The sequence below is a fragment of the Ruditapes philippinarum genome, unplaced genomic scaffold (assembly GCF_026571515.1).
Source record: "Ruditapes philippinarum isolate M1 unplaced genomic scaffold, ASM2657151v2 ctg2431_1_1_1_1, whole genome shotgun sequence".
Lineage (NCBI taxonomy): Eukaryota > Metazoa > Mollusca > Bivalvia > Venerida > Veneridae > Ruditapes > Ruditapes philippinarum.
The window spans coordinates 21,723-37,311 of record NW_026855903.1 but is presented as its reverse complement, the minus strand read 5'-3'; the positions used below and the strand labels follow the sequence as shown (position 1 = coordinate 37,311).

General features: G+C 29.5%; 1 protein-coding gene across 1 annotated transcript; it reads left to right on the top strand.

The window, feature by feature from the left end:
• Positions 1–3,632: 3,632 nt before the first annotated feature.
• Positions 3,633–15,285, top strand: LOC132744773 (uncharacterized). Its single transcript, XM_060733552.1, has 14 exons — positions 3,633–3,798; positions 4,314–4,403; positions 5,037–5,083; positions 5,301–5,406; positions 7,098–7,144; positions 7,364–7,469; positions 7,959–8,005; positions 8,228–8,333; positions 8,760–8,920; positions 9,406–9,610; positions 10,043–10,144; positions 10,571–10,945; positions 11,436–11,565; positions 12,165–15,285. Exons 1-14 carry the CDS (start codon positions 3,633–3,635, stop codon positions 12,976–12,978), a joined length of 2,502 nt encoding a protein of 833 aa, XP_060589535.1. The 3' UTR covers positions 12,979–15,285.
• Positions 15,286–15,589: the final 304 nt, after the last annotated feature.

Sequence of the window (15,589 nt, the reverse complement as noted above, 5' to 3'; positions counted from 1 at the left end):
ATTTTTTCACCATTTGAGACAACAAAAATGAAAGGGGGGGGGTGAAAAAGGCGTTAAAAGGCGTGTATATCGCGTAATGGGTTAAGTGATTTTATTTATTTTTTACTGATTTTGCCGCGTAACATCGTGCATTCTCCTTTATAACGTCAAAACATCATTACGTCACATCATCAATTTTGAAATACAGTTCTGTTATATCTCTCTAAGTTTGTTACATTTTAAACATTTTAACATGATAAATGATGACATCGACTTTCTTTTCTTAAAGAAGGAACATTTACGTATGACTTTTGATTTTTGCATGCTATTCCATTTAGTTTTGATATTCTTTTCATCCGCATTTATATATAGTCCAGCAGACATTTTCACAAAAAAATCCTAGTCGATTTATCTTACGTTTTTTGACTTACAATAATCGTTAGTTATATCTTAAGTCATTTTCACAAAGCCACTCGTAAGTTAAAATTTTATCTAAAGATAAATATTTACTTACGTTTAATCTTACGATAAAACATCCCTAGCAACGGTCATTTTATATTGATGTGCATGCTCTATATTTGTTTACAGTTTTAAAATCAAGTAATAAAGAGCTTGAAATATATATATATTAAACACAATCAATAAGAAAAAAAAACATGATTCAAACTTATAGACCTATATTTGCTATCTTGATCAAAAATATTTGTATATATCCTAAAGATTCATACAGAAGGTATACTGCGTTATTAATAAATAAACAGGTACCACTAATACATACTGGCAATGAAATCGAACTCACCAAATTGTACAAAAACATTAGTTTTCAAGAATTCCATATACTTTACATATAAACTATTCATAGCCATCTCCACCATGACGTCATCAAGTAATGACGGCACAAATGTTAATGTTGGAAAAAGATTTTTTACTGAATTTGTGTCATTTATAACATACTGTTTGCTTATAATATATTTGTTCATCCATGAATTGTTTATTTTCATACTGTTTATATAAAATATATATGAGATAAAAAATTACACTTACTGCTACAGTGAAAATTATATTATGATCTGATTTATTACAGTAAAACACCGGAAAGCATGTAATAAAGAAATATATCAGTGCAATAAAGAACTGTTATATCACTTTTTGAAACAGTTAAATTATCAATTTGATAATTTTCAGTGTTTTAAATTTAAGACCGTGACGTTGTTTCAGTGAAAAACCAGCGTACATAATACTGGAAACCAACTTACTGGTGTGACTTCGTAAATGACGTTACGTTATATTATTATTTGGCTAACATTTCATTTAGCATTATTATAAACGTTATTTTGCAAATAATAAAACGATTTGTTTAGTTTAGTGTAAAATCGAAATATATTTCACCTCGTGAACACCAAAAGTTCATATTTCTGCGCCACTCGTGAAATATACCTTTTAGTGTTCAATCGGTAAAATATATTCTGATCTTACACTGAACTAAACAGATATCCTCTATATAATTGGTTAACTTCATGTAATGAACGAATGTCTTTACACTTGGCCACAACTATCCTTCGTGCAAGACATTTAAAAAGTTTAAATTGAACTTAACATTATATTCATTTTTTTCATTATCAAATTGAGGTGATTTTAAATTAGTTAAGTTTATACAAATGTATTTTAATTGGATTGTGTTGGAAGCTATAAGATTATCGAAATCCGTTCCTGGAACCAAACAGTACTAAACAAAAATGTAAAGTTTCAACGGCTTGCCCCTGACAAGGTTTTAAACCCACCCGGATTTGATCTGATTTGAGCTGGTTTGACTATGAATTCAAATAATTGACTGTTGAAATAGTGACATTAACCAAAAGTTGATATCGGGAAATGTTTATAATGACATATAAATCTGCCTAAAAGTTGATATAAACAAAACGTTACAGGTAGATGTGATGAATGTCTTGAGTCATGCAGTTATTTATTGTAAATGCGCAGTAAGTTGTAAAATGTAAGGGTTTATGGTTAACTTAAACCAAAATTTATTTTGATTTTCACCTGTTCACTCACTATTTACGGGCAAAATGCCAATTTAATCTAATTAAGTAAATTTGCTAATCTTGGCCATAACTTTGTTATTGATCTTTGACTTTAATTCAAACTTGGGAAAATACTTATAAAATGACATATTTAGAAATAATTGAAAATAACTTTGGCATTAAATGACCTTTACCTTCAAAATCAAATACTGAATTTAGGGAAAAATTCATAAATTTGATATGCATTTGTTTGTTTTTGTTTTGGGTTTTACGTCACATCGACACAGTATAGTCATATCGCGACGTTCCTGCTTTACTGGTGGAAGAAGACCTCAGGTGCCCTTCCGTGCATTATTTCAGTCACGAACGGGCACCTGAGTAGAATCACCGACGTTTCGTAAGCTAGCTGGATAGCTTCCTCACATGAAAGAATCCAAAGTCACTGTCGGAAATAGAACCCACAGCGGTGAGGGTGATATGCATTTACCGATTTGGATAATACACGTACAAAATTCGGCAAAACGGTATGATGAATAATACAAATTTGACAATGACATTTATTTGACATTGCCTTTCAGTCAAGGTCGAACGTTTAAAATTAGCTTTTTGATAAATTAAATCATCATTATTTTGTTATTTATATACATATTTGATTTATATTTGTACAAAATAATACACATTACCCATTTTGTATTATTTTAATATGACCGTAACCTATTTTTTCATTTACTTTTGAAAGTTAACTAGTGTGTCTGCAATTGTCATACAATTTTGCTGTTTTTAATGCTTCCGAGGGATCACTTTATTTCAAGATATTTATACATCACAACAGCAGGTGTCAAGTGCTTTGTGTTAGCCGTAAGAAAGTTGCCCCGTACTTCACTTCAGTGTTGTTATGAATGATGTTGCACTATTCCATTATCCCTCATGAACAGACTCAATTAAACCGAGTCTGCAATTTTCATGTAATTTTGCAGTTTTAAAGCTTCTGATGAATCACTTTATTTCCAGATGTAGAAGGTCAAATTATTGGAACTTTATTGAATTGTCATTACTTTGACATTTGCTTATTGATTTGATTCATTCTTTGGTAAAGAACATTCATGACAAAAGTGACATGATTATGGATTCAAACGAGACCTTAATCTTCAAAGTCTAATATGAAATGTGCATGTAATTCTGTTTAAGTAATTCTGTTTTCTACGTGTCCTTTTTACTACAATATTCTTCCTCCCGATATGTATGACTTAAAGAATAAGGAAAAATCGAGCATGATCTTATGAGCGGTGACTAATAATGTTATTTTGTAAAAATTGTAGGGGTATATCGGTTGAAAAAGTGTAAAATATCAATAAAGGTTATGTGGTGTTTATATTTCACAATTTTCACAACTTGTAGCACAGTTAGGCTTTATTTGCATACTTATTTTGATGAAATATTTATTTTTAGGCGGAAGAAATGAAAGAAAAAGAAAATGATTTAAGAACGAGATTGCTATTGACTTTAAGATCATGCGTATCAGATTGTGACTTGAGTGCTTGGGTTATTCTACAAAGTGAATTTATTAAAGAACAAATGGACATTTATTTGTCTGGCGTAGAAAAGAATTTATTATATCCCAACAATTTATCCATGTCTTACATGGACACATGGAATATTCCTCTTCTATGCTTCGTCCTTGCAGGAATTTATGGGAAAAGCTCTATCAACATTCATTTGATTAGGTCAATTGACCAAAGAAAACAGCCACCACGTTTTGATCGTGGAGCATTAGAAAATCTTATTAATAAGGTTGACCGTAAGTAGGCACATAAAGATATAAATTTGCATTTTTGTAAAATTTTAAATTGCAAAGTCTCGGCTAAGTGTCGATATTATTGTGTTATCGTATTAAAATTGTATTTATACTTGTATCTGTATAAAAATACTTTTCTGTTCTATGTCATTTATTTTATGTAATTACGAATAATTAGTTATCATTCCCGATACTCCATTTTACTATTCTTTAATCTTTTATATGTCCGAAAAAGTAACAACTTCATAAAATTAGGCCTACCTTATATGTTGCATGTCGGATCTCATCGTTTCTTTTCGACAAACTTAAAGTAAGGTATTCCAAGACAATTCTTGCTTTGTGTCATTTTTTATGCCCCTACAGATAAAATATATACTTAAAACACAATTATGTTTTATAATGATACGATTTTGCACCGAACACATATGTATTTCATTTTAAGCATTGCTATTGACATTTACAATAATTAAGTTACAAATCTCGAACCACTCCTGATTTATTTTTAATCGGTATTTTAGGAAAGCTGACAAGTTCAATGTTAGCACTTCAGACTAACAAAAGAAATCAAACAGATGAAGAAGAATTATCAGAGAAAGAGAATGAAAAAGGTAGACGTTTTTTAAACTGTGTGCAATATGATCTACTAAGTTAACATTGTCTTTAAGTAAGAGTTTATTCTAAAGACAGTTTGAAAATACCACAAATTAAGTACATGAAGTACAGTTTGAATGAAAAAGGTATTAACATTTAGTATATGAGTGTATAATAATCTCAATGTTTACTTTTTTCTCAATTGCGTTCTTATTTTTTTCAGCTATGCAAACCACATTCCTTATCAAACAGTTTCGATTAGATTATAATACTTTATGAAGATTTTGTCGAAGTTATTTTTAAAGCCTTCACAAAAGATAACATTTTATTCAATATTAAACAATAAGGCGTTGAATTAATCTTACGAAAGTTAAATAATTAAGAACAAGTTTCATAGCTTTTGTTTCATATTTACTTCAACCTATTTAGAAAAATTAAATGCAACATATATCAAAACACTTATTTCAATGTGCTTTTTTTTATCTAAAAAGGGTACGTAATATCTATATTTTACAATTTATACAATAGTAAGTAAAATAATTTAAAATTCTCTTTTAAAAAATATAAAAATGAACATTTATTCATGTTCCAACATAAAATATTCATTATTAAAATGATTATGTATATAATTATGATTTTATATAACACAGGTGGTGAGATAACCGAACACTCTAATCTTGAAGAGTCCGTATCAAAGGTAATGTTGAATGTGTACAAAAACAAAACCAATGTTATGCGATCAATTTAATATGCTGTAAACATAATATATTTTCAGGCAAAATATATGAATATATATTTAAAGCAAGTTATCTTAGTATAAATATGCTTGTTAATTTATTTATGTTTTTTATTGTTTAATGTAAACAAAAATTGCTAAATGACTCATTTTCTTCAATGTGTATAATGTCTTATAGGACGAAGAAGGTGCTGAAACAAGACAAAAATACTTGTTTCAAAACGTATGTGACGAAGAAAAAACTACAGACAAAGGAAAAATATCAGACAGTTTGAATGAAAATGGTATTAACGTCTAGATAATGAATGTGTAACACGTCTTGTATATAAGTGTGTAACAATCTAAATGTATACTTTATCATTTTTGAATACCGATTTATTGCAGCTTTGAAAATCCTTTTCAAAAAATTTCGGTTTAATATGTGCTGAGATTATAAAACTTCATGGCAATTATGTCGAAACTTGTTATACTAAAAATAACAGTTTATTCAATATTGAACAATAATGCATGGAATTCAATTAGTAAGTTTCCTAGGTAATACGTAAAATTTTCATAGCTTTTGTTTTATATTTACTTAATTTGTTTGATAAATTTATTTCAATGAGCCCTTTTAACAAAAAAAAATAAGTTAGCCAGTTACCATATATTTACAAATCATAAAATATAACGGAATATGATGATTAAGGTTTTTCTATACTCTTGGTACTTATGAACTGTTGTTTTTTCTAATTATGCCGCGCCGATTCCATGATGTAATGAAACAGATGACGATGACATACAATCTCTCATGACCTCATGAAAGTATTTAATTAAATTGAGTCTCTAATATTTATTTTGCTGTTGTCTTTGTGTTCGTTGTGTTAGAGGGACTATCCCATTTTAATAATGTTTACAATATATCAATGATAAATACAAATATCATTACTTTTCTAGATTGCAAAATTCTAGCTTTATGTAGTCTAAAAAATCAAATAGTTGATTCTATGTTTGAAGAAAAAAAATAAAGTACATTCATGGCAACGTTGCACTAGATGTGTATATGCACGTATAAAGTTTAGCAATTTAAAATTCCCTTTCAAATGATAAATAAAATAAGAAAATATATAATAATTCTGAGTGCATTGTTGTAGAATAATGCACAGTTTGAGTGCAAATGAGTAGTAATATAATCACGAAGGCCGATAGTCCTAAGTGATTTATTACAAAACATAAGACCGAAAAAACGTTCATTATAATACAATAATGCACGAATAATTAAAATCAGTTTCGATTTTAACAAGTCAATAAAAATTAAATATAGCAGGAGTTAACGTTTGGTTGTTAAACATGTTTTGCCTCATAGTTTCCAACAGAAACTTTCTTTAAAGGCTGCTTCAATCGGTGGAAAATAGCTGTTGTTAAGTCTACGTGTGTAGAAACATTTTGAGAACGAACATTGAAAAAGTTAATAAAATTTTGTATGTATCTTTTATTTCACTCTAAATTTTTCAATGCAGTGCATTTATAGTGAAATAAATGTGAAATTTAACTGGCTTGCGACATTGAATAAGCGTTATTGTTTTTACTATGCATGTATTTGCATATGCTGTTTAGCGAAACATTGTGACGTCACGTAAACAACACGTTAAATGTTTGTACAGCGTAAACGAGTTAAAGATATTTGTTTTCTTAGTAAGACAATTTTCTTTCATTTTACTAGTTAGTTTTCACAACAAAAATCGGCAAAAACTGTTTTTATCTATCAGATATTTCAAACAAAATGGCGCCGTCAATGTGACGGTTTGAAAATACAGGGGGAGGAAAAAAGAACGGCGAGTGCATTGTTGTGAAATATATCACGCTTCCGCCTTCTTTGTTCATATAAGAGAAATATCTGATAGTGTTAGAATGAAACTTTTATTCGCGTTCCAACGTAAAATATTTATTATTATGATTAGAATAATTATGTATATAATTATGATATTATATAACACAGGTGGCGAGATAACTGAACACTCTAATCTTGAAGAGTCCGTATCAAAGGTAATGTTGAATGTGTACAAAAACAATACCATTGTTATTCAATCAATTTAATATGCTGTAAACATAATATATTTTCAGGCAAAATATATGACTATATATTTTGAGCAAGTTATCTTAGTATAAACATGCTTGTTAATTTATTTAAGTATCTTTATTGTTAAAATGTTAACTAATGTTGCTAAATGACCTATTTGCTTCAATGTGTATAATGTCTTATAGGACGAAGAAGTTGATGAAACAAGGCAAAAATACTTGTTTCAAAACGCATGTGACGAAGAAACAACTGCAGACAAAGAAGAATTATCAGACAGTTTGAATGAAAAAGGTATTAACATCTAGTACATGAGTGTATAACAATCTAAATGTTCTTTTTGTCTCATTAACGTTCTTTTTGTCCAGCTTTTGCATACCACATTCCTTATCAAACAGTTTCGATTAGATTACAATACTTTATGAAGATTTCGTCGAAATTTATATTTATAGCCTTCCCCAAAGGTAATATTTTATTCAATATTGAGCAATAAGGCATGGAAATCATATTACGAAAGTGACGTAATTAAGAACAAGTTTCATAGCTTTTGTTTAATATTTTCGAAATATTCAATTCAACATATATCGAAACACTTATTACATTGTGACTTTATCTATCTAAAAAGCGTAGGTAATATCTGAATTTTACAAATTATACAATTATGGTAAGTTAAATAAATTAAAATTCTCTTTCGAAAAAAAGGAAACCTTTATTCGTGTTCCAACGTAATGATATTCATTATTAAAATGATTATGTTCATAATTATGATCTTATATAACACAGGTGGTGAGATAAATGAACATTCCAATCTCGAAGAGTCCGTATCAAAGGTAATGTTGACTGTGTAAAAAAAACAAAACCAATTTTATTCGACCAATTTAGTATGCTGTAAACATAATATATTTTCAGGCAAAATAAATGAATATATATTGTGAGCAAGATATCTTAGTAACAATATATGCTTGTTAATTTATTTATGTTTTTATTTTTGTTTAATGTAAACAAAATTTGCTAAATGACTCATTTTGCTCAATGTTTATAATGTTTTATAGAACGAAGAAGGTGCTAAAACAAGACAAAAATACTTGTTTCAAAACGTATGTGACGAAGAAACAACTGTAGACAACGAAGAAATATCAGACAGTTTGAATGAAAAAGGTATTAACTAAAGGTTAAGTATATGAGCGTGTTAAAATATAAATGTATACATTATGTTTTCTCAATTACGTTTTTAATTTTTTCAGCTTTGCAAACCACATTTGTTATCAAACTGTTTCGGTTCAATATGTGCTATGATTATAATTGCGTATGAAGACTTTGTCGAACGTTGTATTTAAAGCCTTCATCAAAGATAACATTTTATTCAATATTGAACATTTAAATTGAATCATATTTACTTCCATCTATTAAGAAAAAAATCAATGCAACAAATATCGATACACTTATTTCAATGTGCTTTTTTATCTAAAAATTGTAACCAATAACTTTATTTTTACAACTTAAACAATAATAAGTTAAATAATTTAAAATTCTCTTTCGAATAATAAATAAAATTAATATGGATAATAAACTATTATTCATCAGAAGATGATAAAGAGGAGACAGCAAAAGACACAGAGGAGACACATAAGCGCGTGCTGGATAGATCATTTCCGACAATTAAAGAATCTATGGATCCTGAACTAATAGTAGATTTTTTGATACAAGACGAAGTTTTCCAGAATACAGTCATTCGTGATATCATTGTATGTCATCAGTTTACTTTGTAGGTCAATAAATAAAATATTGACTTCTTAACTAATGGGTGCATAACATGAATGGATTTTGATGACAACGAATTAAGTATAAAGACACTAATCAAGACGGAATTTCACAATATCGCTTAACCAGCCAAATGAAAGTGTCAAGCAATATTTCACTTTTAAATGGTAGAAATGAAATTTGTTTATTAGAACAAGTGCTATATTGTGCAATTTAGTGTAAAAAATAGACATTTCTGTAACTTCATATAAGAATAATGAGATTGAAAAACAAAAGCACAACAAAAGGACTTTACGACTGTGTAGTAATTGCTCACGAATCAGTCTGGATGCCCTTTTCTTGTTTTGGTATGTAGCGACCGAAGCGGTTCTTCTACCTTTTTATTGCCACTTTGCCTACCTTTAACTGTTAATAGATAATTTTACATGTAAAAATTATTCGATTGTTAGTTTGACTTATTATTATTTAGGAACTAACAACTACAACGAAGAAGAACGAAAGAATTATAGAAAAGGTCAGACAAAGCGGCACCGATGTATATAAACTTTTCAAAAAATACCTTGGAAAAAGCCAACAGTATCTTTTACTTATGTTTATTGAAAAGACTGAAAAAGGGGAAGAAACAACGGACATACAAAACGAATTGAAGGAACAGACTAGACGAAGATTGAAAGGTTGCCTGTTTGGTGTATTAATAATAAATATAATTTTGATTAAAAAGTTAATTACTACTACTACTACTACTACTACTACTACTACTACTACCACTACTACCACCACCACCTCAACCACCATTACTGCTAAAAATAATCATAACAATGACATAATAATAATGATAATAATAATAATAATACATGTAATAATATAATTATATTTATAGTTATATATTATGATGGGTTTACAAAGAATTTTAAGAAAAAAAAACATCGACAGGAGTATAGTATTGTTCACAATAGAATAACAATATGTTCGTACAGTGTCAATGTATAAAATAATCTCGTAGTCGAGACAATATTATTTTTTTTATATCATAATCAAATTCAGTGACATTAGAAAAAAATAAAGATGTGTAGTGTTTTAGCTACAGATGTATCTTTTTGTTTTAGAAATGCGACATCAAAAATCAATTGAGGAAACTTCTGTCAATTTAGTGGAAGAACAATTAGTCATTTCCATTCAAAAGAGAAAACAATTCGAAGGAACAGAAGGTATTCAATTCTCTCTTTCCTCCTTGGACTTGATTTACTGAGATGCACTATAAACTGTTATAGTTTCCCTATACATTGTATATCTTACTAGTCAATATTCATAAAACCTAGGTTTTGCTAAACTTGACAGATAAGTATGTCAGATGCTTTATATTTAAACCATGGAAATTATATATTAAGTGGAATATGATATCCGTTGCACTTTATTACAATTGCATTTTGCAGTTTAATGTAAGGTCTACACTTTAAGCAGAGTGGCTATATGTTTATTAACTATTTATTTTGAATAAAAAAGACAAACGTATAAGTCTTTCCCTTAGAAAGACACATCGCAAAATGATACGCCTTTATAATTGCGTACATATTTTTATGTGAATATGTTAATATTTAACTTACTATTTGAAATTTATAAATATTTTTATTCAGATATAGAGGAGAAATTGGGTATATACACTTCATCTTATCCCAGTTCAGAGGAATGCTGCAATGTAGTTAAATGCATTTTTGAAGGATCAAAAGAAAAATATTCAGATCAACTAATCAAAGCAGTTAAAGATGTAGCCTCTATTATGAACGTAGAGGTCAAAGCAGCATCTGTGGATAAAGATAATACGGTTGTGATGACTATGGCGTGTGCATCGTGTGAAGAAATAAGAAAACTGTTAAAGATACTGAAAGGGAATGAATTTAAATCAAAAATAGAAAACCTTAAAACTGTTCTCTCTAAAGAATTCGACATTGTCTGCGTCATTCATGCCAACGTATCACATGAAAAGATAAAGGAAGTCCAACAGCATTTGAGTATGCATTATATGTTATAATTATATGTTATAATTATTGCTAAATAATTAACGTGTATTCTTAAGGTTTTTTTTTCTTTTTGAAAAAAAAATTCTCTTTAAATATTTATTCTTGCTGAATGCACTGTACTATTTCATAGCAAAACGCCATAGATTTGATATTTACTACATCTTTTCCTTTATAATGATATCATGCATTTTTTTTATTTTAACAGTTCTTCATTTGCATTTCATTCGATTGCAATCACTAACACAGAGTTGTAAATATCTTTAAATCAACTATTAATCCGTGTTTTGACGATGTTTCCTACAAGTCATCTCAATATGTATAGCGTATTATAATCAGTCTTCCGTGTAAAAGTTTTATATACATCAAACTACTGTATTCATGATTTATACAAACGTTTGGGTGTAAAGTTTTTACTAAAGTTTACTTTTCTATACATATAACGTCAGGTATGCAACAGTTTACTTTGTTTTATTGACTTCAGTGGAACAGGGTGTCATAAATGAAACACACGCTGACGATTTATTCTGCGAAAATCATCCCCAACAACAGGCTGAGCTGTTTTGTCCCGAACATGATAAGTTTGTTTGTCATAAATGCGAAGAAAAGCATAGGTAAGGCTTTTATATTAAACACAATGCATTTATGCACTAACATTGTGATACTTATTTTCGTTCTGCACAGTGAAACACTCATGTACATGTAACTTGTTCCTGCTTTCATAATACATTGTTCCTCGTTTTCGTCAGTATCATTGAAACCAGTACGTGCATGTTGGCCAAATTTCAAATTCTGAACTACTTTTGTCCTCTTAAAATTACTTTAGTATTTGAACATAATGTAAACCATTGCAGATATTAAGTTAAAACTTAAGCCTCATCATTTAATTTAAACAAAAAATAACCATTAAAAAAGACTTTACTTCCAGATTTTTGTTTTAGTTGCTGTGTAAACACCGTGAAATCCTTACTCCTAACAAATTAACACTAGGCTAGAATTTGTTTATTTTATTATCTCTGTGCATATATTTGTATTAATCTCTGATTGGTTGTTTATGGGCTTAATTTTAGTCATCAGAATTCATCTGAATACTTGTCTTGTTTTCCACTTCAACAATAAAAACTGTAGGTAATTTTGCATAAAGATAACTAAAACGTAAACACAAACAAACACGGTCACGTTTTTAATAATAGTAATGATTTATCTTCTTTAGAATGTGCCAGCGTGTAAGACAAATAACAAAAGATGTGAGCACAAAAATGTACAGAATCAGAAGTGATGAACCGGCAAATAAATTGTGTACGACAATGAAACTTTGTACCCTACCTTCAGGTGAAATTCTGCACATCGACAATGTAAACAAAAAGTTGAAGAAGCTTGATTTGACCCATAGCGTTGTAGGCCAATGTACGTTTGATAAGTCGAAAACTCCGTTTGACGTTTGTGCAATTCATGCCTCAAAAGCCTTTGTTACCTTTGGCCACCAGGTTTGTGAAGTTAATGTTGAGGATATTGATATTCACGTAGAGAAGTTTTTCAAAACAAAGGCCCCTTGTTTTCGCTTATACAGAAAAGACAGTGTCATATACTATACCGACAACCTTTCCATCTATACGTGTGATGAAAACGGAGAAAATCATAAAGAGTTACATCAGTTTGGGCAGGAAATTGTATGTTATGCCTTAGTTGTTAATGATGACAGAAGTAAGATTGTTGTGGCTGCTGGGGAGGTTGGCCTTATTATAATTGATGCGAACAACCCAAATCCGTCGACAGTAACACTACAGGAATTACAGGGTTGTACTGATCTATGCATAGTAAAAAGTGAAATGCTTCTCGTGTGTGCGTCTGACACGTTATTTCTAGTAGATATCAAACTTGGGAAGGTATTGAAACAAGCTGCAATTGGGTTGCGCTGCCCTAGGTCGTTTGCCTTTGACGTTATAGACAATTCGGTGATCGGTGGCAATCTAGGAAATGATTTCATTTCAGTATTTAATGCAAATATTGAGTATGATGCTACGTAAGACGTAATGGGTATTCAGGCTGCAATAAAGCGCCTGCGTATGAACTGAAATAACCGTGTGTCATCTTATGTTTAATTTAGTCTATTATGTCAAGTATTTACTTCAACTGATTTGCTGGGATATTTAGTAAATACAATGTATTTCTATTGTAATCATTTGAACATTTGAGATTGTTGAACTCAGTTTATGTGTACACTCATCTTCTGGTTGTCGCTTACATTTGTTTATGAAGACAAATCATTTCTGTTTATTATTCTTGCTTTTCTTAAACATTTTGTGTCATAAATATTATAATATCTCATAATTAAGCGATTATACTCCTGATTTTGTTTGGCAAAGAAATATGTTTTTGTGTGGTGGGTTATTAGGCTATTAATGATTTGAAAATATAATAATATTTATAAATTTGTCATTGAATAAAACAGTTTGACAGGTAATTTGGTTAAACAGTACATTTACATATCTCGCACACATATTTTAATGTTTTATATGATTCATGTTTGTTTTAAAATTCAATATTCTATTCTTGTGTGTTTTTCAAGCATCATTTATGAATGGCATATTTATTCATTGTTGACAATTTGGTGGTATATTTCATAATAACATTATAGAAAAAAATGTTTTGTAGTCCCCTACCGGTTTAACCCGAGGGGACTTTACGTTTGGGCTCTGTTCGTCAGTCTGGCCGTCTGCCTGCATTGTATGATAGGGAAAGTGGGCCATTGAACTGTTAACAAAACTAAAAAGAACACTATAGTTCATTCTGCTACAAAAGAATCGGGTGCAATGGCACTTCACTAAACTAAACAAGAATGATTATTTCTATAACTCTGGTCTTATCTTTCATACTTTTTCTACTCCAGATGTCAAGTATATGTTTCTTAATTTCACACCTGACTTAGGAGAGTCAATAATCTTGCTTGACTATTTCCAGAATTATGGCTCTCTTGAACTTGAAATTATTATGTTTTACTGTAATTTCATTTCTTAAAGGGTAAACTTTAATATTTGAAAGCCCACATCATATTAAAATGACAAGGTTAATAAATCTAACGTCCATATTTCCAGAATGATCCCCTTTTAACTTTGAAGTGTCCTATTTAACTCTATAACTCTCTTATTTTTTCATGGTTTTGCATTAAAAATTAAATAAATGTTTATTATCATCACCTACATCATCTGTAATAAGATGTATTAGTCTAGCATCTGGAATTTTATGATTATTTTAATTTTGAACTTGAAATTAGTTTGAAATTTCTTACATTTTTTAACTTTTCTTCTCTGTTACTATAAATGGTACTTACATTACTCTTAAGACAATTGTTCTTGTCATAGCTCATATCATGTATGAAAAGGTTCATTAGTGTAGAATCTTTATTCAAAACTTAATTCCTCTTTATTTTAAGAATTTTGATGAAAATATGTTATATTTTGGTTACAATCAAGGAGGTTTAAAGATTGGTCATTGGTCTGTAAGTCTTTCTGTCCGTCAGTCCCTCAAATTTTTATCGTCTTTTAAAAATCTTGGAAATGTTTCAACAAAATTTTATAAAATAGAGGAGAATTGAAATAATACATATTCATCTTAAGAAAATGTAAATTGGATCTTTTGATGATCTGTTGTATTAACATTACTTCCTATTTAGGCAGGAACATTTTAACACCTTAATATGACACAGACAAACTATGAACTCAAAAAGTCATCTATGTTTTCCAAATTGGCATCATTGAATGGCCATGACCCTTCTGAATGTTGCTGACATATTTCTTGTAGGGTTCGAACCGGTATGGGGCTTTTTGTTTTGCCTGTAAGCTTTGATAATTGCCTGTTTTATTTTTAAATAAATGATTATAATATTGCCTATTGTTACACATATTACTAAATTATATCAACACTACAAAGGGAAGATACTCTGATTAAAGCTTTTGAACCAGACCAATGAATCATTCCCCGTGGATTGAAAATTCATTAGTTATATGAAATAGCTGGCGCTTTATTCTGTTAAATAAGTTAATTCTGCCAAGCTTATTCATGTTAAATAACATGAATGGAAATGGTTATGTAAAAGATATTATTAATGCCATAAAAGTATATACGAATGATATATACTAAAACAGAAACCTGAAAATTCCCTCCGATTAAAATTTATAAATAGACGAGAATGTGCATTACATGCATGCATTTTTGTTCATACGCATTTTGATTTAACAACATTGAAAAAATAATATTTTGATTTTTATTAAAAAACGAAATCATCATTTCGCCATTATGATAATTTAGTATAGTAATTTTATATATTCTATTTGTATGACAGTATATAAATAACACATGGGTTTGTGGGTAACAGTAAAAATATCATCCCGAGGAAAATACTGTTACCCGAGGCGTAGCCGAGTATTTATACGAGGGATGATATTTTTACTGTTACCCACAAACCCATGTGTTATTTATTTTATTACCCCGAACAAATACTGTGATGATCTGAATTTCTCAACTAAATCTAACTGTAACAAAAATAAGCCAAGAGAAGCAATAACTAAACTGTCCTTACCTTGCAAGTTTTAAGTGCACTGTAGGCCTACTTGAGAAGATGTTTTTCTTTTATTCCTT